The sequence below is a fragment of the Staurois parvus genome, unplaced genomic scaffold, assembly GCF_062004578.1.
Source record: "Staurois parvus isolate SC_StPar_1 unplaced genomic scaffold, SC_StPar_1.0 ptg000593l, whole genome shotgun sequence".
In the NCBI taxonomy this organism is placed as follows: Eukaryota; Metazoa; Chordata; class Amphibia; order Anura; family Ranidae; genus Staurois; species Staurois parvus.
This window is the reverse complement of record NW_028318389.1, coordinates 359,984-383,949: the sequence shown is the minus strand read 5'-3', so window position 1 is coordinate 383,949 and position 23,966 is coordinate 359,984. Positions and strand designations below refer to the sequence as shown.

The window sequence follows — 23,966 nt, the reverse complement described above, 5'->3', positions numbered from 1 at the left end:
TAACTGCAGTAACCCATAAAAACCCAGATTTCAATCAATGAAGATGATGCTCCTAATCTTGTGCTCTTTTCCTCAATACAACTCAATGTAACGATGAGCTAACATCAGTACCAGGAAATATCAGCAGTAAAAGTTCCCCTGCAGCAAGGAATAAGTTGTCCCTAATTGGGACAGACAGGTGCGGAGATACAATGGCGGGTATACAGGCAAGACCCTGAAGACAGGTAGAACAGGCTCTCTCTATACAATTCATTGTTAAGTCGGGAAGAACAGAATCATCAAAGCAAAGTGCAGGAATAGAACATCAAAAAGTATATTTATAGAATTACCTTCTTGAGCGAGAACAATGAACTTGGAGGACTTCATGACTTTCCCATCGAGAGTCCATGTTACGGTCGGCGGTGGCTCTGAGGTGACCTGGCACTGTAGAAGCAGCTTCTCTCCATCCGCCAACTTTAAGTCCTGCAAAACTTCAGAGAAGACTGGTGGAGTCCCGGAGCTTTCTTCAGCCTTGTTCTCCACTTCTCCATCCACCACCGACACACAGTTCTGCTCCACTTTCTCCTCTTTGACCGCCGGCGCTGCATTTTCCTCAACAGGTTTGGCGTTCCCCTCTACGACGGGTGGCTTTGTACTCTCTTTTGTCACCGGGGGCTTAGAAATTTCTTCCTTTTCAGCTGGTTTTGCCTTTCCGTCCTTCTCCAAAGTTTTGGCTTTTTCCTGGTTGACCGCTGGTTTGGCATTTTCCTCCTTGACTGCAGTTTTTTGCCTTTCGTCGAAGGGTTTTGCCTTCTCTTGGTTGACTACTGGCTTTGGTTTGTCTTGTATTGCTGCTGGTTTGGCATTTTCCTCCTTGACTGCAGTTTTTTGCCTTTCGTCGAAGGGTTTTGCCTTCTCTTGGTTGACTACTGGCTTTGGTTTGTCTTGTATTGCTGCTGGTTTGGCATTTTCCTCCTTGACTGCAGTTTTTTGCCTTTCGTCGAAGGGTTTTGCCTTCTCTTGGTTGACTACTGGCTTTAATTTGTCTTGTATTGCCGCTGGTTTGGCATTTTCCTCTTTGACCAGCGGCTTTAATTTGTCTTGACCGGGCGCGGGCTTGGCGTTTTCCTCCTTGGACGCTGGTTTTAGTTTTTCTTGGAGGAACGCTGGCTTTGCGTTTTCTTCCTTGGACGCTGGTTTTAGTTTTTCCTGGAGGAATGCTGGCTTTGCGTTTTCCTCCTTGGGCGCTGGTTTTAGCTTTTCTTGGAGGAACGCTGGCTTCGCGTTTTCCTCCTTGGACGCTGGTTTTAGTTTTTCTTGGAGGAACGCTGGCTTGGCATTTTCCTCCTTGCCCATTGGCTTTAGTTTGTCTTGAATGGCCGCTGGCTTTGCCTTCTCATCCTTGGCGACTGACTTTAGCTTATCTCCAAACGGTTTTGCATTCTCATGAGGCTCCGTGTTGTTGGCGTTACCATTTTCAGTGGGCCCCTTCTTCTTGCCTCCCAAAACAGATCTGAAGTCGGGGGTGGCTACTTTGGTTGGTGTCTTTTCCACCACAGGGGTCTTTGGTGCAGAGCCCTTTTTCCCCAAGACGGAGCGAAAATCCACCTGTTGGGTGGCGTTGCCCTTTTTCTCATCCTCCGAGGCCTTGGGCTTGACCTGCCCTTTAAGGTTAGCTCTGAAGTCCATCTGTTCAGCCGATACCTCCTTTAGGTTCTCTTCCGAAATGCTTTTGGTGCTGACCCTCCCTCCCAAAACCTGGCGGAAGTCCACTTGCTCTGCCTCTTGCCCCCGGAGTCTCTCCTCGGTGTGCTCCTTCACCTCGACTCTTCTCTTCAGCACGCCGCGGATGGCCCCTTGGTCTTCTCTTCGGGAGACCCCTTCAAGTCTAAGCACATCTACACCTCCATCCCTCTCCGCAAAGCCCAGCTGCTCCCTGCGCCTGAGTGTCAACGAGAAGAGAGAAAAAAAAAAAAAAAAAGAGAAAGAGGCACTTAGGGAGGTTTGGCTTTCAAATCAAACAATTTGTGTGAGGAAGAGAAGTCCTAGGGGAGGGAAGTCAGATCAGAAGAACACAATCCAATTCTTTATTGCATCAGTGATGACTTCAGTTGCCTTATAAGGGAAAGAGCCAAAAAAAAAAAAAAAGAAAGCAGCTACCCCTGCCTGTATGTCCGTCCCTGTCTGTCTGCGGATGGGTCACATTTGGGGGATTAGGGCGGCTCGCAGGTCTGGGAGGGAAGAGAATTAGCGAGAGTAAAAAAATAAATAAATTTAAAAAAAAAAAAAAAAAGAAAGAGTAAAAAATAAAAAAAGCAAGAGTAAAAAAAATAAAATAAAAAAAAAGCAAGATTAAAAAAAAAAAAAAAAAGCAAGATTAAAAAATAAAAAATAAAAAAAGCAAGAGTAAAAAAAAAAAAAAAAAAAAAAAGCAAGATTAAAAAAAAATAAAAAAAAAGCAAGAGTAAAACAAAAAAATAAAAAAAAGCAAGAGTAAAACAAAAAAATAAAAAAAAGCAAGAGTAAAACAAAAAAATAAAAAAAAGCAAGAGTAAAAAAAAAGTTAAAAAAAGCAAGATTAAAAAAAAAGTAAAAAAAACCAAGATTAAAAAAAAAAAAAAAAAAGCAAGAGGAAAAAAAAAAAAAAAAAGAAAAAAAAAGCAAGAGTAAACAAAAAAAAAGCATCCGATCGGCCTGAGAAGCCCCCGCAGCAACTTACTCTCTAAACGGCGACCTCGCTGAGCTCTCCCGCAGCATCAGAGGCACCTGGCAGCCGCATTCGCCCACCGCGTTCCTGCAAATCCAAACACAGAGGAATGTTTTATCCCCAGGAAAAAAAAACAAAAAAGAAAAAAAAAACAATTAACTGTTACTTATTTTCTGTCATCTGTCTAACAATGGCACAGTTTATTCAAACTAATCCCCCCCCCCTTTCCTGGGCCCCCCCCCCAGGGGCTCTGGTTCTTCCCAGCCTGGCTGGATCACACAGCTGAGAGCTTTACGGGAAAAACTTTTGTTTTTGCTGCTGAGCGAGCCGATGCATGATATGGGACACGCACTTCCCTGGCCGAGCCCCGCATCAGATAAAACAGCATTACATTAAAAAAAAAAAAAAAAAGAGTTAAACAAAATTTAAAAAGTTAAACAAACACATATGAGGGGTTCATTCTTATACACAAGATGTTCCGGACCAGGGGCGGACTGACCATTTGGAAACTCGGGCACTGCCCGAGGGCCCGGGGTCAGTAGGGGCCCCCATGAGATGCCCCTGGTACCTTTCTCATAGGCTTTTTTGAGTTTGGGCAAGGACACAGGGGCCCCATGATCCCCTATTGCCCGGGGGCCCCATGAGTTGTCAGTCCGCCTCTGTTCCGGACACGACAGTTCCAGCTGGGGACCCCTCCTCGCACCCACCACTTCCACTTTCTGCTTCTTCCTAAATTATTTTCAGGTATTTTTTCTTTTTTTTTTTTGGTTTTGTTTTTGGACAGATTTTTATTCATTTAATACATACAAACCTTTATGTCCCGTACACATGATAAGAAAATCGTACGGAAATGTTCGTTTGAGGACCGATCGTCCGATAACCGGATCGTTAGGACAGGCGTACCTCGGTTTCCGAATTTAATGCGTTCTCCGGGATGTTTCGTATTGCGAAAAATTTGGAAACCGAAACGCGGTTTCCCATAGGAATGCATTGAAAACCAATTAATAAGTTGCGGAGGTCAGAAAAAAGTAAAAAAAAAGTTTTATCGGTTCAAACCTCTTTATGAAGTGCACTTTGAAAGCATCAATACTGTACAGGGACATGATTAAAAAAATTATAAATGCATTGAAAACCAATTAATCCGTTCCGGAGGTCAGAAAAAAAGTAAAATAAAAGTCTTTTATCGGTTCAAACCTCTTTATAAAGTGCACTTTAAAGGCATAAATACTGTACAGGGACGTGATTAAAAAAAATTATAAATGCACTGAAAGCCAATTAATCTGTTCGTATTGCAGAAAAAAATCGTAAATGCATTGAAAACCAATTAATCCGTTCCGGAGGTCAGAAAAAAGTTTAAAAAAAGTCTTTTATCTGTTCAAAACTCTTTATAAAGTGCACTTTAAAGGCATAAATACTGTACAGGGACATGATTAAAAAATATTATAAATGCACTGAAAACCAATTAATCTGTTCGTATTGCAGAAAAAAATCATAAATGCATTGAAAACCAATTAATCCGTTCCGGAGGTCAGAAAAAAGTAAAATAAAAGTCTTTTATCGGTTCAAACCTCTTTATAAAGTGCACTTTAAAGGCATAAATACTGTACAGGGACGTGATTAAAAAAAATTATAAATGCACTGAAAACCAATTAATCTGTTCGTATTGCAGAAATAAATCGTAAATGCATTGAAAACCAATTAATCCGTTCCGGAGGTCAGAAAAAAGTTTAAAAAAAAGTCTTTTATCTGTTCAAAACTCTTTATAAAGTGCACTTTAAAAGCATAAATACTGTACAGGGACGTGATTAAAAAATTTCCGGAATGGCTCCAAAACGTGATGCAAAAATGGCTCCAACACCTCCACACTCGACGCCACGTGCTGCCCACAGACTCCAGCATCAAGGGGGCCGGCGCTATAAACCTCCCAGGCGCACTGCATCCGGGGGAAACTTGCTTCGTATTGCAAAAAAAATGTGTAAACGCTTTGAAAACCAATGAATCCGTTCCGGCCCAACATGGAAGAAAAATATATTTGAAATATATTTTAAAAATATTCTTCCCAAATATATTGACATGTATTTGAAATGCTACAATTTTGGCCGCATTCAATATATTTCAATAAATAAATAAGTAGCCCGAAAGTGTAAAGTCGCATCAAAGTTGCTCTCAATACTTTTCTTTTGGCAAAAAAAGCGCAAAACGTTTCAAAAATGCAACAGGAAACGCAGTAAGAATGCAAATGTGTCCAAAGTCACATCTTATGACTGAGAAGTGATTTTTGCAGGGGGGGGGCACATGACTGAGATGTGTTTTTAGCACTGGGGGGGGGACACATGACTGAGATGTGTATTTAGCACTGGGAGGGACACATGACTGAGATGTGTTTTGTAGCTCGGGGGGGGGGATACATGACTGAGATGTGTTTTTAGCACTGGGGGGGACACATGACTGAGATGTGTTTTTAGCACCGGGGGGGGGGGGGGGGGGGGATACATGACTGAGAAGTGTTTTTAGCACTGGTGGGGACACATGACTGAGATGTGTTTTTAGCACCGGGGGGGGGGGGATACATGACTGAGAAGTGTTTTTAGCAACGGGGGGGGGGTCACATGACTGAGAAGTGTTTTTAGTTTCGGGGGGGGGACACACATGACTGAGATGTCTTTTTAGCACTGGTGGGGACACATGACTGAGATGTGTTTTTAGCACCGGGGGGGGGGGGGATACATGACTGAGAAGTGTTTTTAGCAATGGGGGGGGGGGGTCACATGACTGAGAAGTGTTTTTAGTTTCGGGGGGGACGACACATGACTGAGAAGTGTTTTTAGCACTGGGAGGGACACATGACTGAGATGTGTTTTGTAGCTCAGGGGGGGGGGGGGCACATGACTGAGATGTGTTTTTAGCACTGGGGGGGACACATGACTGAGATGTGTTTTTAGCACTGGTGGGGACACATGACTGAGATGTGTTTTTAGCACCGGGGGGGGGGATACATGACTGAGAAGTGTTTTTAGCAACAGGGGGGGGGTCACATGACTGAGAAGTGTTTTTAGTTTCGGGGGGGGGACACATGACTGAGATGTATTTTTAGTTCGGGGGGGGGGACACATGACTGAGAAGTGTTTTTAGTTCTGGGGACGACGACACATGACTGAGAAGTGTTTTTATTTCTGGGGGGGGGACACATGACTGAGATGTGTTTTTAGTTCCGGGGGGGAACACATGACTGAGAAGTGTTTTTAGTTCTGGGGGGGACACATGACTGAGATGTGTTTTTAGTTCCGGGGGGGAACACATGACTGAGATGTGTTTTTAGTTCCGGGGGGGAACACATGACTGAGAAGTGTTTTTAGTTCTGGGGACGACGACACATGACTGAGAAGTGTTTTTAGTTCTGGGGGGGGACACATGACTGAGATGTGTTTTTAGTTCCGGGGGGGGACACATGACTGAGAAGTGTTTTTAGTTCCGGGGGGGGACACATGACTGAGAAGTGTTTTTAGTTCCGGGGGGGGGACACATGACTGAGAAGTGTTTTTAGTTCCGGGGGGGACGACACATGACTGAGAAGTGTTTTTAGTTCCGGGGGGGGGACACATGACTGAGAAGTGTTTTTAGTTCCGGGGGGGACGACACATGACTGAGAAGTGTTTTTAGTTCCGGGGGGGGGACACATGACTGAGAAGTGTTTTTAGTTCCGGGGGGGGACACATGACTGAGATGTGTTTTTAGTTCCGGGGGGGACACATGACTGAGAAGTGTTTTTAGTTCTGGGGGGGGACACATGACTGAGAAGTGTTTTTAGTTCCGGGGGGGGACACATGACTGAGAAGTGTTTTTAGTTCCGGGGGGGACACATGACTGAGAAGTGTTTTTAGTTCCGGGGGGGGGACACATGACTGAGAAGTGTTTTTAGTTCCGGGGGGGGGGACACATGACTGAGAAGTGTTTTTAGTTCTGGGGGGGACGACACATGACTGAGATGTGTTTTTGGCACCGGGGGGGGACACATGACTGAGATGTGTTTTTAGTTCGAAGGGGGACATATGACTGAGATGTGTTTTTAGCACCGGGGGGGGGGACACACATGACTGAGTTGTGTTTTTAGCACCGGGGGGGGACGACGACACATGACTGAGATGTGTTTTTAGCACCGGGGGGGACGACGACACATGATTGAGATGTGTTTTTAGCACCGGGGGGGGGACGACACATGACTGAGATGTGTTTTTAGCACCGGGGGGGGGACGACACATGACTGAGATGTGTTTTTAGCACCAGGGGGGGACACATGACTGAGATGTGTTTTTAGTTCCGGGGGACGACGACACATGACTGAGATGTGTTTCTAGCACCGGGGGGGGGGGGGACACGTGACTGAGATTTGTTTTTAGTTCCGGGGGGGGACACATGATTGAGATGTGTTTTTAGCACCGGGGGGGACAACACATGACTGAGTTGTGTTTTTAGCATCGGGGGGGGACACATGACTGAGATGTGTTTTTAGCACCCCCAAACAGTTACCCCCCCGCCCCCCTAAGCTCCAGTACAGTAGATGTTCAGTCTCGGATCCTTGCTTTGCACCCGCAGCAAGAATGATCCTCTAAGGTTTCCTTTAGACCTGTTTGGGAATCTGCAAAAATCTGAGTTTTTACCGCCCACCAACTGCCGCCTAAGCAGTGGATGGGGGGTGTTTACAGGCCGCAGTCGCGATGCATCGAGCCTGCGGACAGAGTTTACCTGACATGTAGCGATCATCATGGCAGCAAGCCCTCCGAGCGACGCACATTGGGGAGTGCTGCAAACGCCCCACAAACACAATGCGTTTTTCAGCAAAAACGGGGTTAAAACTGCCGGCGAGGAGGCGTCAAATCGCTTTTTTTTTTCATTAGCCTCTGAACGTGGATTCCCCTTCCGTGAAAAGAGAGATTTAGATTCACGTCTAATCCTGCGCTATTCCATTCAACAGCTAATTCTGCCGCTAAACGCAACCTATTCAAGTGAGTGGAGATGCACCACAAACGCATGAAGTGCACGCAGGTGCGGTAGGTGCGGTGGCTGCGTTGGCGTTTACATGGGTAAAAGCGTTTTCAATGCGTTTTTTTCACATTGGCCAATTAAAAACAAAACTATTTTACATTTGTTACCAGGGGCTGAAAACGCATGAAAACGCAGCACACGTGTGGTGCAAACCCCCGCCGTGTATTCAGGTTTGCTTTGCTAAAGAGAAATGTTGTCCTCACACAAACTAAGTGCACTTTTATGAACGCAATACGACGTTCAGAGGATTTATTTATTTCAGGTACTTATATAGCGCCGTCAATGTGCGCCGCGCTTTACATATATATTGTACCTTCACATCAGTCCCCGCCCCCGAGGAGCGTACAATCTAAGGTCCCTAACTCACATTCATACATACACATACTAGGGCCAGTTTAGGCAGGAGCCAATTGCCAATTGGCCAGCTTGTCTTTGGAGTGTGGGAGGAAACCGGAGCCCACGGAGGAGACCCACGCAGGCACAGGGAGAACATGCAAACTCCAGGCAGATGGTGCCGTGTTTGGGATTCGAACCCAACGACCCGAGTACTGCCAGTGCTACCTACTTAGCTGCTCTGCTGCCCTGATATGATATCAGTCCCCGCCCCCGAGGAGCGTACAATCTAAGGTCCCTAACTCACATTCATACATACACATACTAGGGACAATTTAGACAGGAGCCTAGTCACCTCCCAGCATGTCTCTGGAGCGTGGGAGGAAACTGGAGTGCAGGGGCATCCCTAGGGTTGGTGTCACCTGGTGCCAGGGACGGACTGACCGTTTGGAAACTCGGGCACTGCCTGAGGGCCCGGGGTCAGTAGGGGGCCCCATGGGATGCCCCTTTTTCATAGGCTCTTTTGAGTTTGGGCAAGGACACAGGGGCCCCATGATCCCCTATTGCCCTGGGGCCCCATGAGTTGTCAGTCCGCCCCTGCCCGGTGCGGTAAAACTTGGTGACACCCCCTCCGACGATCCCCACAGGATGGATCAGATCTGCGGATTGAGCATAATGGATCGGACTCCGATCCATTATGCTCCCCAATCCTCAGATCCGATCCATCCTGCGGGGATCATCGGCTTTCTTTACAATTTACCTTTTCGTGGAGCGGGTCCGGTGTCACCCCGTATAGGTTGCATGCCGATGATCCCCACAGGATGGATGGGATCTGTGGATTGGGGAGCATAATGGATCGGACTCCAATCTATTATGCTCATTCCGCAGATCCCATCCATCCTGCGGGGATCATCGGCATGCAACCTATACGGGGTGACACCGGACCCGCTCCACGAAAAAGTGAAATTTAAAGCAAGCCGACGATCCCCGCAGGATGGATGGGATCTGCGGAATGAGCATAATAGATTGGAGTCCGATCCATTATGCTCCCCAATCCACAGATCCGATCCATCCTGCGGGGATCGTCGGCTTGCTTTAAAATTTACCTTTTTGTGGAGCGGGTCTGGTGTCACCCTGTGCGGTCGGTGTCACCCGGTGCGACGCGCACCCCCCCCGCACCTGCCTCAGGATGCCACTTCCAGAGTGTATATGAAAAGACAAACAGAGGGCGCACCGGCCTGGTACATGACCTTTAAAAATGAGATTTATTGATAAAAAATAAAATACTCACGAGAGAAATATAATCAACTGGAAAGCAGGTCACAAGGGATGCCGTGTGGTCCAAGACCCCTGAAGGTAGTCTGGTGGGGGACTGTAGACCTCTGGATAGCTGATGGCAATCTCTTGGCTCTGAGGAAGAGGTACAACCTCGAAACACATCAGAAATCAGCTATCCAGAGGTCTACAGCCCCCCACCTGGCAAACTGACGCATTTCGAGGTTGTACCTCTTCCTCAGAGCCAAGAGATAGTCATCAGCTATCCAGAGGCCTACAGCCCCCCACCTGGCAAACTGACGCGTTTCGAGGTTGAACCTCTTCCTCAGAGCCAAGAGATAGTCATCAGCTATCCAGAGGTCTACAGCCCCCACCTGGCAAACTGATGCGTTTCGAGGTTGTACCTCTTCCTCAGAGCCAAGAGATAGTCATCAGCTATCCAGAGGTCTACAGCCCCCCACCTGGCAAACTGACGCGTTTCGAGGTTGTACCTCTTCCTCAGAGCCAAGAGATAGCCATCAGCTATCCAGAGGTCTACAGCCCCCCACCTGGCAAACTGATGCGTTTCGAGGTTGTACCTCTTCCTCAGAGCCAAGAGATAGTCATCAGCTATCCAGAGGTCTACAGCCCCCCACCTGGCAAACTGACGCGTTTCGAGGTTGTACCTCTTCCTCAGAGCCAAGAGATAGCCATCAGCTATCCAGAGGCCTACAGCCCCCCACCTGGCAAACTGACGCGTTTCGAGGTTGTGCCTCTTCCTCAGAGCCAAGAGATAGTCATCAGCTATCCAGAGGTCTACAGCCCCCACCTGGCAAACTGATGCGTTTTGAGGTTGTACCTCTTCCTCAGAACCAAGAGATAGTCATCAGCTATCCAGAGGTCTACAGCCCCTCACCTGGCAAACTGACGCGTTTCGAGGTTGTACCTCTTCCTCAGAGCCAAGAGATAGCCATCAGCTATCCAGAGGTCTACAGCCCCCCACCTGGCAAACTGATGCGTTTCGAGGTTGTACCTCTTCCTCAGAGCCAAGAGATAGTCATCAGCTATCCAGAGGTCTACAGCCCCCACCTGGCAAACTGATGCGTTTCGAGGTTGTACCTCTTCCTTAGAACCAAGAGATAGCCATCAGCTATCCAGAGGCCTACAGCCCCCCACCTGGCAAACTGATGCGTTTCGAGGTTGTACCTCTTCCTTAGAACCAAGAGATAGTCATCAGCTATCCAGAGGTCTACAGCCCCCCACCTGGCAAACTGACGCGTTTCGAGGTTGTACCTCTTCCTTAGAACCAAGAGATAGTCATCAGCTATCCAGAGGTCTACAGCCCCCACCTGGCAAACTGACGCGTTTCGAGGTTGTACCTCTTCCTTAGAACCAAGAGATAGTCATCAGCTATCCAGAGGTCTACAGCCCCCCACCTGGCAAACTGATGCGTTTCGAGGTTGTACCTCTTCCTTAGAACCAAGAGATAGTCATCAGCTATCCAGAGGTCTACAGCCCCCCACCTGGCAAACTGATGCGTTTTGAGGTTGTACCTCTTCCTCAGAGCCAAGAGATAGTCATCAGCTATCCAGAGGTCTACAGCCCCCACCTGGCAAACTGATGCGTTTCGAGGTTGTACCTCTTCCTTAGAACCAAGAGATAGTCATCAGCTATCCAGAGGTCTACAGCCCCCCACCTGGCAAACTGATGCGTTTTGAGGTTGTACCTCTTCCTCAGAGCCAAGAGATAGTCATCAGCTATCCAGAGGTCTACAGCCCCCACCTGGCAAACTGATGCGTTTCGAGGTTGTACCTCTTCCTCAGAACCAAGAGATAGTCATCAGCTATCCAGAGGTCTACAGTCCCCCACCAGACTACCTTCAGGGGTCTTGGACCACACGGCATCCCTTGTGACCTGCTTTCCATTTGATTATATTTCTCTTGTGAGTATTGTATTTTCTATCAATAAATCTCATTTTTAAAGGTCATGCACTAGGCCCGGGCGCCCTCTTTTTGTCTTTTCATATACAGTTCTCTTTGGATTTCCCTGGTCCGTTGAGCGCAGCGAGGTTCGCATTCCTTCCGTACACATGTGGGGATATTGACATTGTGGAGTCCATTGTCCAGCGCAGGAGCCCAGGCATTCGGTTGCTTTTTTCTTCCTACCAGAGGAAATTGGAGTAGCTGGAGAAAACTGGAGCACCTGGAGGAAACCCACACAGGCAGAACATGCAAACACCAGGCAGGTGGTGCCGTGGTTGGGATTCGAACCAATGACCCAAATACTACCAGGCTCAAGTGCTAACCATTTATCCACTGTGCTGCGCAGAGCATTACAAAACACGCATACAAAATGCACATGCAAAATGCACATGCAGGCTATCAAATCCCGGACGAGCCCCCCGTGATCATGCGTTGTGTCTTTTAAGGTTCTTTGCAGTAAAAGCAAGGAAGCATAAAACCCCTGTAGTGTAGCCTCCCATCCTACTGAAGCACCCAAGGAGCCCTCTTCTGCCCATCTCTTGGTCCATCCCTGTCATACCCGGTCACTGGTCTCCTTGCCATCTTGGAATGATCCTCCAAGGCCATAGACAGCCCTGTACCAGGGGTGGACTGACAACTCATGGGGCCCCTGGGCAATAGGGGATCATGGGGCCCCTGTGTCCTTGCCCAAACTCAAAAAAGCCTATGAAAAAGGTACCAGGGGCATCTCATGGGGCCCCCTACTGACCCCGGGCCCTCGGGCAGTGCCCGAGTTTCCAAATGGTCAGTCCGCCCCTGCCATGTACTCACCTGCAGCCTCTGGTCGCCTTTACTCGTTATAGGTGTCGTATCACTAAAAGCCATTCCTGGTTTAATCTGCTTACACCGAGTGGGGAACCTCATGGGTCAAGCTTGGGGCCCAGAAAAGGAGGGAATCCCTAGTCTGGTGTGTAGGAAAGGGAGCAATATCCCAGTGGGAAAAAAAGAGAGAATCACTTACAAAAAAAAATTTGATTGTGAGGTCTTTTGGTGGCTGACAATTGTGAGGTCATTTGGTGGCTGACAGTTGTGAGGTCATTTGGTGGCAGACAAATGTGAGGTCATTTGGTGGCTGACAATTGTGAGGTCATTTGGTGGCTGACAATTGTGAGGTCTTTTGGTGGCTGACAATTGTGAGGTCATTTGGTGGCTGACAATTGTGAGGTCATTTGGTGGCTGACAATTGTGAGGTCATTTGGTGGCTGACAATTGTGAGGTCATTTGGTGGCTGACAATTGTGAGGTCATTTGGTGGCTGACAATTGTGAGGTCATTTGGTGGCGGACAGTTGTGAGGTCATTTGGTGGCTGACAGTTGTGAGGTCATTTGGTGGCTGACAATTGTGAGGTCATTTGGTGGCTGACAATTGTGAGGTCATTTGGTGGCTGACAGTTGTGAGGTCATTTGGTGGCAGACAGTTGTGAGGTCATTTGGTGGCTGACAATTGTGAGATCATTTGGTGGCTGACAGTTGTGAGGTCATTTGGTGGCTGACAGTTGTGAGGTCATTTGGTGGCTGACAATTGTGAGGTCTTTTGGTGGCTGACAATTGTGAGGTCATTTGGTGGCGGACAATTGTGAGGTCATTTGGTGGCTGACAATTGTGAGGTCATTTGGTGGCAGACAAATGTGAGGTCATTTGGTGGCTGACAGTTGTGAGGTCATTTGGTGGCTGACAGTTGTGAGGTCATTTGGTGGCTGACAGTTGTGAGGTCATTTGGTGGCTGACAATTGTGAGGTCTTTTGGTGGCTGACAATTGTGAGGTCATTTGGTGGCGGACAATTGTGAGGTCATTTGGTGGCTGACAATTGTGAGGTCATTTGGTGGCGGACAATTGTGAGGTCATTTGGTGGCGGACAATTGTGAGGTCATTTGGTGGCTGACAATTGTGAGGTCATTTGGTGGCGGACAATTGTGAGGTCATTTGGTGGCTGACAATTGTGAGGTCATTTGGTGGCTGACAACTGTGAGGTCATTTGGTGGCTGACAACTGTGAGGTAATTTGGTGGCGGACAACTGTGAGGTAATTTGGTGGCTGACAACTGTGAGGTCATTTGGTGGCTGACAACTGTGAGGTCATTTGGTGGCTGACAACTGTGAGGTCATTTGGTGGCGGACAACTGTGAGGTCATTTGGTGGCGGACAACTGTGAGGTCATTTGGTGGCTGACAACTGTGAGGTCATTTGGTGGCTGACAACTGTGAGGTCATTTGGTGGCGGACAACTGTGAGGTCATTTGGTGGCTGACAACTGTGAGGTCATTTGGTGGCTGACAACTGTGAGGTCATTTGGTGGCGGACAACTGAATAAAACTCCACAAATTAATCAAATGCTACTCAAAGTTCTGCTGCCTTGGGATGACATTGCAGGTACTCAGGGAAGAGGGTGTTGAAAACAGGGACAATTCAGCCAAAAAAGAATGCACCATGAAATGCTTTGGGGAGGACAGCTTACTATAGATTGTGGACTCGGGGCAAGAGAAGATCCTCAGAGTTTGATTGTGTGCTCTGTGGTCCACTCAATGAGGTGGATTCTGACACCTCCAGACAGTATGTGGCAACTTTTACAAACACTAACTTGCACAGCAGAGTAGGGACTGCTCAGACGGGGATCAAGTTGATGTAATAGACCAGAAAGTGATCACTTTGCTGCAGTTGGCCAGAGAGGGATCATATTAATGCAATGGGCCAGACAGGGATCCCTTTTTAATCTATTTCACTAGATAGGGATTATTTTGATGCAGTTGGCCAAAGTGTGATCACTTTGACCCAGTTGGCCAGAGAGGGATCACTTTGACCCAGTTGGCCAGAGAGGGATCACTTTTTTATGCATTTGGCCAGATAGGGATCGCAATGATGCAGCTGACCAGAGAGGGATCACTTTTAGCCAGAGGGGGATTACGATGACAAAGGCATCACTTTGACACAGTTGGTCATAGAGGGATCACTTTGCCTCAGCTGGCTAAAGAAGGGTCATTGTCATGCAGATGGCCAGAAAAGGATTACCTTGATGCAATAGGCCAGAGAGGGGTCACTTTGATGCAGTGGGGCAGAGAGGGGTCACTTTGATGCAGTGGGGCAGAGAGGGGTCACTTTGATGCAGTGGGGCAGAGAGGGGTCACTTTGATGCAGTGGGGCAGAGCGGGGCCACTTTGATGCAGTGGGGTAGAGCGGGGCCACTTTGATGCAGTGGGGTAGAGCGGGGCCACTTTGATGCAGTGGGGCAGAGCGGGGCCACTTTGATGCAGTGGGGCAGAGAGGGGCCACTTTGATGCAGTGGGGCAGAGAGGGGTCACTTTGATGCAGTGGGGCAGAGAGGGGCCACTTTGATGCAGTGGGGCAGAGCGGGGCCACTTTGATGCAGTGGGGCAGAGAGGGGCCACTTTGATGCAGTGGGGCAGAGAGGGGCCACTTTGATGCAGTGGGGCAGAGAGGGGTCACTTTGATGCAGTGGGGCAGAGAGGGGTCACTTTGATGCAGTGGGGTAGAGAGGGGTCACTTTGATGCAGTGGGGCAGAGAGGGGTCACTTTGATGCAGTGGGGCAGAGAGGGGTCACTTTGATGCAGTGGGGCAGAGAGGGGTCACTTTGAAGCAGTGGGGCAGAGAGGGGTCACTTTGGCACAATTGGTCAAAAGGGGATCACTTTGATGCAGTTGGCAATAGAGAGATGAATTTCATGCAGTTGGTATGAGAGGGGTTTTGATGCAGTCGGCCAAAAAGAGATCACTTTGGCACAGCTGACCAGAGAAGGTTCACTTTGACTCAGTTGGTCAGAAAGGGATCACTTTGCAGCAGTTGGCCAGAGAGGGATCACTTTGACACAGAGGACCAGAGAGAGATCACTTTGGCAAAGGTGGTCAGAGAGGGATCACTTTGATGCAGTTGGCCAGAGAGGGATTACTTTGATGCAGTTGGCCAGAGAGGGATCACTTTGACACAGGTGGCCAGAAAGGGATCACTTTGACATAGGTGGCCAGAGAGGGATCACTTTGACTCAGTTGGTGAGAAGGGGATCACTTTGACTCAGTTGGTCAGAAGAGGATCACCTTGACACAGTTGGCCAGAGAGGGATCACTTTGACACAGGTGACCAGAGTGTGGTCACTTTGACGCAGATGGCCAGAGAGGGATCACTTTGACGCAGGTGGCCAGAAAGAGATCACTTTGACACAGGTGGCCAGAGAGGGATCACTTTGACACAGGTGGCCAGAAAGAGATCACTTTGACACAGGTGGCCAGAGAGGGATCACTATGATGCAGTTGGCCAGAGAGGGATCACTTTGATGCAGTTGGCCAGAGAGGGATTACTTTGATGCAGTTGGCCAGAGAGGGATCACTTTGACACAGGTGGCCAGAAAGGGATCACTTTGACATAGGTGGCCAGAGAGGGATCACTTTGACTCAGTTGGTGAGAAGGGGATCACTTTGACTCAGTTGGTCAGAAGAGGATCACCTTGACACAGTTGGCCAGAGAGGGATCACTTTGACACAGGTGACCAGAGTGGGGTCACTTTGACGCAGATGGCCAGAGAGGGATCACTTTGACGCAGGTGGCCAGAAAGAGATCACTTTGACACAGGTGGCCAGAGAGGGATCACTTTGACACAGGTGGCCAGAAAGAGATCACTTTGACACAGGTGGCCAGAGAGGGATCACTATGATGCAGTTGGCCAGAGAGGGATCACTTTGATGCAGTTGGCCAGAGAGGGATCACTTTGGTGCAGTTGGTGAGAAGGGGATCATCTTGACTCAGTTGGTGAGAAGGGGATCGCCTTGACTCAGTTGGTGAGAAGGGGATCACCTTGACACAGTTGGTGAGAAGGGGATCACCTTGACACAGTTGGTCAGAAGGGGATCACCTTGACACAGGTATCACATGTATTACAATATATGGGAACCAAGAATCCATATTTTTATGAACATGATTGAACATCGCAGTGTGTCGGGTGATGGAGGATCTACAGGTGACCTCTCCACCTTGATGTCTCCTCCACAGACCCGGATGGATCATTCTGGGTCTAGAATCAGTTCTGTAGCCAGGGACAGGACATGCTGGGGCTTGTAGTTATCCCGAAGCCTCCAGCCACATTTGTTCTATATCTACATTAGCCAATTTCCGTAAAGTGAAAACGAGGAAATCCTGCCAAAACAAGACATCCCCCCCACCCCCACCCCACCGAACTCCTCCTAAAAGTCTTTTAAAAGTTTCATTCTCAACCCCAGAAAAGGGTCCAAATTATTTCCCCCTCCAGTTTAACTCCTGAACAGTTTCCTTCCCCCCGCTGGATTTTTCCACTGAGAAGAGCGTCTCCAGCAAACAATCTCTCCATCCCCCCCTCCCCCCTCCTCCTGCGTTTATATTAAAATCTTGAAAGTGTCGCCATATATGGTGGTGGGAACGTATTTCTGCCCGGGTAAAGGACATGCCTGAAGCGAATGCCTCCGTCACGGGGACCTGCTGCTCCTTCAAAGAAACACATTTACCATAATGGATCTCTAAATGTTTTATGGCGCTCACAGACGGAGGCGCAGGGCGCAGGGCTGAGCCGCGCACCTTCCGCGCTCAATACCATATTAAGCTCTTTTCATAGGAAGGATCGCCGGGCAGAAAATGCAGGCGGCGAGGAATCTCACAAACTCTATTTATAGGACGTGGACTCCATGTCCCGGCCCAAGAAGTCGTTCTTTCGCACACCCGACCCCCGAACCAACCAACGTCTCCAGCGTCTTTCCATCACCAGCCAGTGGAGGGCAGTATGGGGGTACCGGTGGAGAGTAGGGGTGTATTGTAGGGTGTATGGCCTCCTGGGAGCCTCATCTGCCAGTAAGATCACGAGAAGCCCCCCGTCCGCAGACCCCCGGGACCACCGGGCCAGGGTTGTGGGGAAGAGGCCCTTGATCTCTTCAACATGGGAACAAGGTACTTTGCTAGGGGGAGTCTCCCATGGCAAAGTACCCCCCCCCCCCCAGAGTTGAGAGCATGTGCCCTGGTATGGTTTAGGAGGAGGGTACATGCCCATCCCCCCCTTTCCTGGCCAACCATGCTTGGATTAATGTGGTTCCAATGGCAGAAGCTTCTGCCCCTCCTCCCTCCCGAAGCCCCTCCTTATACTTATCTGAGCCCAATCCAGATCCAACGTTGTGCATCAATACTCTCTCTCTCTCCTCAGTGGCTCAGAGGCAGCAGCAGGAGCCATTGGCCATTGGCTCCTGCTGCTGTCAATCACAGTCTGTGAGGAGAGAGCAGGGGGTGGGGCCGAGCTGTGCTATGTGTGTCAATAGACATGCACAGTGCCAATCGAGAACGAACCTGCATGAGTGCCCCCATAGCAAGCTGCTTGCTATGGAGGCACTCATGCAGGCTCGTTCCCGATCGGAAAGGGGGAGGAGCCCATCACAGTTCATGAGGAGAAAGCAGGGGGTGGGGCTGAGCTATGCTATCCAGCGCTGTGCATCAATGCTCTCCCTCTCTCTCCTCAGTGTCTCAGAGGCAGCAGCAGGAGCCAATGGCTCCTGCTGCTGTCAATCACAGTTCATGAGGAGAGAGCAGGGGGTGAGCTGTGCTATGTGTGTCAATGGACACGCACAGTGCCAATTGGGAATGAGCCTGCATGAGTACCCCCATAGCAAGCTGCTTGCTATGGGGGCACTCATGCAGGCTCGTTCCTGATCGGAAGGGAGGAGGAGCCAGGAGTGCCGGCAGGGGACCCCAGAACAGGAGGATCACGGCTGCTCTGTGTAAAATCAGTAAACTGAGCAGTAAGTATAACATTTTCATTATTATAAAAACTTATTTTCTCTTTACAATCATGTTATGATTTAGGAGGGGGTGCATTACCGCCCCCCCCCCTTTCCTGGACGGCTCGGCTGCATGCTTGGATTAGAGGTCTGGTATGGATTTTTTAGGAAAAACTATTTATACCCCCTTCCTGCCCCTCGGACACTTCTACCCCCTTCCTGCCCCTCGGGCACTTCTACCCCCTTCCTGCCCCTCGGACACTTCTACCCCTTCCTGCCCCTCGGACACTTCTACCCCCTTCCTGCCCCTCGGACACTTCTACCCCCTTCCTGCCCCTCGGACACTTCTACCCCCTTCCTGCCCCTCGGACACTTCTACCCCCTTCCTGCCCCTCGGACACTTCTACCCCCTTCCTGCCCCTCGGACACTTCTACCCCCTTCCTGCCCCTCGGGCACTTCTACCCCCTTCCTGCCCCTCGGACACTTCTACCCCCTTCCTGCCCCTCGGACACTTCTACCCCCTTCCTGCCCCTCGGACACTTCTACCCCCTTCCTGCCCCTCGGACACTTCTACCCCCTTCCTGCCCCTCGGACACTTCTACCCCCTTCCTGCCCCTCGGACACTTCTACCCCCTTCCTGCCCCTCGGACACTTCTACCCCCTTCCTGCCCCTCGGACACTTCTACCCCCTTCCTGCCCCTCGGACACTTCTACCCCCATCCTGCCCCTCGGACACTTCTACCCCCATCCTGCCCCTCGGACACTTCTACCCCCTTCCTGCCCCTCGGACACTTCTACCCCCTTCCTGCCCCTCGGACACTTCTACCCCCTTCCTGCCCCTCGGACACTTCTACCCCCTTCCTGCCCCTCGGGCACTTCTACCCCCTTCCTGCCCCTCGGACACTTCTACCCCCTTCCTGCCCCTCGGACACTTCTACCCCCTTCCTGCCCCTCGGACACTTCTACCCCCTTCCTGCCCCTCAGGCACTTCTACCCCCTTCCAGTCCAGGCCAATTTTCAACTTTCAGTGCTGTCGCAGTTTGAATGACAATTGCGCGGTCATGCAACACTGTACCCATATGAATTTTTATAATTTTTTTGAGACAGATAGAGCTTTCTTAGGTGGTATTTAATCACCTCGGGGTTTTTTTTTTTTTGCTAAACAAACCAAAAACAACTGAAAATTTTGAAAAAAAATATTTTTCTTAGTTTTTGTTATAACATTCTGCAAATAAGTGATTTTTCTCCTTCACTGATGTGCGCTAATGAGGCTGCAGAGATGGGCACTGGTAGGTGGCACTGATAGGCTGCACTGATAAACACTGATAGGTGGCACTGATGGGCACTGATGAGGAGGCACTAGTAGGTGGCACTGATGGGCATTGACAGGCATCACTGATGGGCACTGATGTATGGCACTGATAGGCGGCACTGACTAGCACTGATAGGAAGCACTGACTGGCACTGATGGGTGACACTGAAAGGAAGCTTAGATGGGCACTGATATGTGGCATTGACATGGCACTGATGGACACTGACAGGTGGCACTGCTGGGGCTACACAGATCATCAGGGCACACTGATGATCAGTGTAGATATCCCCTCTGAGGAATGCTGATTACTGGCTCTCCGCTCCTCTCCTCTGTCAGCGTGACGGCTCGTGAGGAGAGAAATGCCGATAACAGGCATTTCCCTGTTTACATGCGATCAGCTGTGATTGGACACAGCTGATCACATGACCGAGCCGACATCTTTGGCTCTTTCCATGGATCGGTGATCCGCTGTGTCCGAGGGAAACAGCGCACCGCCGATCGCCACGCTGCGCGCTCCCTGAGCCACACATGCGCAGTGAGAATGGGAGGACGTCATATGACATCCTCCCAGAATGAGAGAACCGCCTTTTACCCGTCATTACCTTATATTGCAGGCGGGAGGCGGTTAAAATCCATACCAGACTAGTACATGTTTTTGGGGGGACTGTTTTGTATTTTGGGGGACCTTTGAAGGGGTCTTTGTCACATTTTGAAACAGAAACCAGCAGGGAAATGTCATTTGCTGGCAGTGTAAGACACGTGTTTCTTTTTTCAGCATCAGTGTATCAAAAAGAAATCACTGCTTACAGCCAAATGTAATTTTTTTGCACTGGTACATGTTCCCCGGGGCAGTGCCCCCTCCTTGCCCCCCCCCCCCCCCCACACCCCCACCCCATGCTCTTTTTTGATTCTTAGTAAAAACTATATTTATTTTGTTTTTTGCTTGGGGATTCTCCTTAAAATCCATACCAGACTCGTATATGTTTTTGGGGGGACTGCTTTGTATTTTGAGGGACCTTTGGAGGGGTCTTAGTGCCATTTTGACACAGAAACCAGCAGGGAAATGTCATTTGCTGGCAGTTTAAGACACTTGTTTCCTTTTTCAGCATCAGTGTATAAAAAATAAAAAAATCACTGCTCCCAGCCAAATTAAATTTTTTTGCACTGGTACATGTTCCCCAGAGCAGTGCCCCCCCCCTTGCCCCCCGCCCCTACCCCTACCTCTACCCCATGCTCTTTTTTGATTTTTAGTAAAAACTATTTATTTTGTGTTTTTTTTGCTTGGGGATTCTCCTTAAAATCCATACCAGACTCGTACATATTTTTGACGGGACAGTTTTGTATTTTGAGGGACCTTTGGAGGGATCTTTGTCACGTTTTGAAACAGAAACCAGCAGGGAAATGTCATTTGCTGGCAGTTTAAGACACTTGTTTCCTTTTTCAGCATCAGTGTATCAAAAAGAAATCACTGCTCACAGCCAAATGGAATTTTTTTGCAATGGTACATGTTCCCCAGGGCAGTGCCCCCCACCCCCACCCCTACCCCTACCCCAACCCCATGCTCTTTTTTGATTTTTAGGAAAAACTATATATTTTGTTGTTTTTTGCTTGGATATTCTCCTTAAAATCCATACCAGACTCGTATATGTTTTTGGGGGGACTGCTTTGTATTTTGAGGGACCTTTGGAGGGGTCTTAGTGCCATTTTGAAACAGAAACCAGCAGGGAAATGTCATTTGCTGGCAGTTTAAGACACTTGTTGACTTTTTCAGCATCCGTGTATCAAAAAAAATAAAATCACTGTTCCCAGCCAAATGGAATTTTTATGCACTAGTACATGTTTCCCAGGACAGTGCCCCTTCCTTGCCCCCCCCCCCCCCACACCTCTACCCCTACCCCAATCCCAAGCTATTTTTGATTTTTAGGAAAAACTATATATTTTGTTGTTTTTTGCTTGGGGATTCTCCTTAAAATCCATACCAGACTCGTATATGTTTTTGGGGGGACTGTTTTGTATTTTGGGGACCTTTGGAAAGGTCTTAGTGCCATTTTGAAACAGAAACCAGCAGGGAAATGTCATTTGCTGGCAGTTTAAGACACGTATTTCCTTTTTCAGCATCAGTGTATCAAAAAAAATAAAATCGCTGTTCCCAGCCAAATGTAATTTTTATGCACTGGTACATGTTCCCCAGGGCAGTGTTCTTGCACCCCACCCGTAACCCCACCTCATGCTCTTTTTTTATTTTTAGAAAAAACTATATATTTTGTTGTTTTTTGCTTGGGGGTTTTCCTTAAAATCCATAACAGACTCGTACATATTTTTGACAGGACAGTTTTGTATTTTGAGGGACCTTTGGAAAGGTCTTTGTGCCATTTTGAAACAGAAACCAGCAGGGAAATGTCATTTGCTGGCAATTTAAGACACGTATTTCCTTTTTCAGCATCAGTGTATCAAAAAAAATAAAATCACTGTTCCCAGCCAAATGGAATTTTTTTGCACTGGTACATGTTCCCCAGGGCAGTGCCTGCCCCCCCCCCCTCGCCCCCCACCCCTACCCCCACCCCATGCTCTTATTTTGGCAATCCTTTGGCCATTAGTCCAAACAAAAAGGTATTTTTGGGGTTCTGATTGATTTCAATGGGGTTTGGGGTTTTGGCATTCTAACGCCTTTGTAATTTGAGCCCAAAATATCCTCCGGAGCCGTTTTATTTTCAGGAGATAATGTCAGAAATGAGATTTCCCATAAAAAAAAAAAAAAAGGAACAAATCTGGACCGTCATAAACCGGCTGCAGCAGACGAAGTCTGAGAATATAAAGCTCTCCCACATGTGCGGCATCCGCGGCCCCCAGCGGGAACCCAGACTTCCTGCCATCTGGGGTTGGACTCTCTCCCCCGTCAATGAGGGAATTGGAGTTAAAGAGTGATATGAAATTTTGGAGTCCACAGGGGCCACATAGAGGGCCAACCCCCCCCCCCCCTTCCTGGAAGATGGAATATAAACACTCGATGTGACTGGGGGCAGCAATAGCACAAAGGGTCACAATGTGGGTTTTTTTTTTGCTGCTACAAAAAATATTTTCTCACTTTGACACCATCGCCTGGAAAGCTGCCGACTCCGGAGATCAGAGATTCCAGAAAATCGGATATGTATATCGATCGTAAACCCTAATCCGTGACGGCACATTTAGGGAACGGTTTTGTGAAAGCCGAACTCTGGGCAGATATAAAAGACGTAAATTATTGCAGCTCTGTGTTCATGAATACATCTCTCCTCAGGGGCTGATCTGTGTCAGACATTTGTGAACACCTCCAAGGAACTACAGCTTCTCGGAACCTGTGCAGCCATGATACAACGATAGAAAAGGAGGAGGTACCTAACATGCAGATCTACAGTGCCTTGAAAAAGTTTTCCTCCCCCCTGAAATGTTCCCCATGTTGTCATGTTACATAGTTAGTCTGGCTGAAAAAAGACAAAAGTCCATCCAGTTCAACCATTAAAAAAACATAATCCTACACCCACAGTTGAATTTTGAGGATCATTGCATTTGTGCTAGTAGGGGGGATTTTATTTTTTTTTGGGGGGGGGGGAGATTTGAGATGGGGGCATATGGGTACAGAAAGGATTGCGGATGGGGGGGAACTTTTTGGGGATGTCTCTTTGCACATCTAGAGAGGGACATTTCTGCCCGTTCTTCTTTGCAGAATCCCTCAAGCTGTCAGATTGGATGGAGAGCGTCTGGGAACAGCAATTTTCAGGTCTGGCCACAGATTCTCTATTGGATTTGGGTCTGGACTGTGACTGGGCCATTCTAACACATGAAGATGCTTTGATGGGAACCATTCCATTGTAGGTCTGGCTGGATGTTTCGGGTCGTTGTCCTGCTGGAAGGGGAACCTCCGCCCCGGTCTCAAGTCTTCTGCAGAGTCTAACAGGTTTTCTTCTAAGATTGCCCTGTATTTGGCTCCATCCATCTTCCCATCAACTCTGACCAGCTTCCCTGTCCCTGCTGAAGAAAAGCATCCCCACCACATGATGCTGCCACCACCATGTTTCACGGTGGGTCTGGTGTGTTCAGGGGGATGTGCAGTGTTAGTTTTCCCCCACACATAGCGTTTTGCTTTTAGGCCGTAAAATCCCATGTTGGTCCCCTCTGACCAGAGCCCCTTCTTCCATGTTTGCTGTGCCCCCCACATGGCTTCTCACAAACTGCAAACAGACTTCTTATGGCTTTCCTCCAACAATGGCTTCTTCTTGTCACTCTTCCATAAAGGGCAGATTTGTGGAGTGACGACTAATAGTTGTCCTGAGGACAGATTCTCCCCCCTGAGCTGTGATCTCTGCAGCTCCTCCACAGTTCCCATGAGCCTCTTGGCTGCTTCTCTGATGAATGCTCTCCTTGCCCGGCCGGTCAGTTGAGGTGGACGGCCATGTCTTGGTAGGTTGGCAGTTGTGCCGTACTCTTCCCATTTTCGGATGATGGATTGAACACAGTGCTCCGTGAGATGGTCAAAGCTTGGGAGATTGCTTTATAACCTAACCCTGCTTTACACTTCCCCACAACTTTATCCCTGACCTGTC

At 48.7% G+C, this 23,966-nt stretch overlaps 1 protein-coding gene across 1 annotated transcript in view; it reads right to left on the bottom strand.

Moving 5' to 3' along the window:
* The window catches only part of LOC149449946 (myosin light chain kinase, smooth muscle-like), a gene marked incomplete at its 3' end in the record, with an annotated part of 381,689 nt that overhangs the window by 65,395 nt on the left and 292,328 nt on the right, over window positions 1-23,966 (bottom strand). The window contains exons 15-16 of the mRNA XM_089692548.1: window positions 2,699-2,773; window positions 330-1,921 (exon numbers count right to left, since the gene is read on the bottom strand). Coding sequence (XP_089548674.1) covers window positions 330-1,921; window positions 2,699-2,773 — 1,667 coding nt within the window. The remainder of the gene's footprint in view (window positions 1-329; window positions 1,922-2,698; window positions 2,774-23,966) is intronic.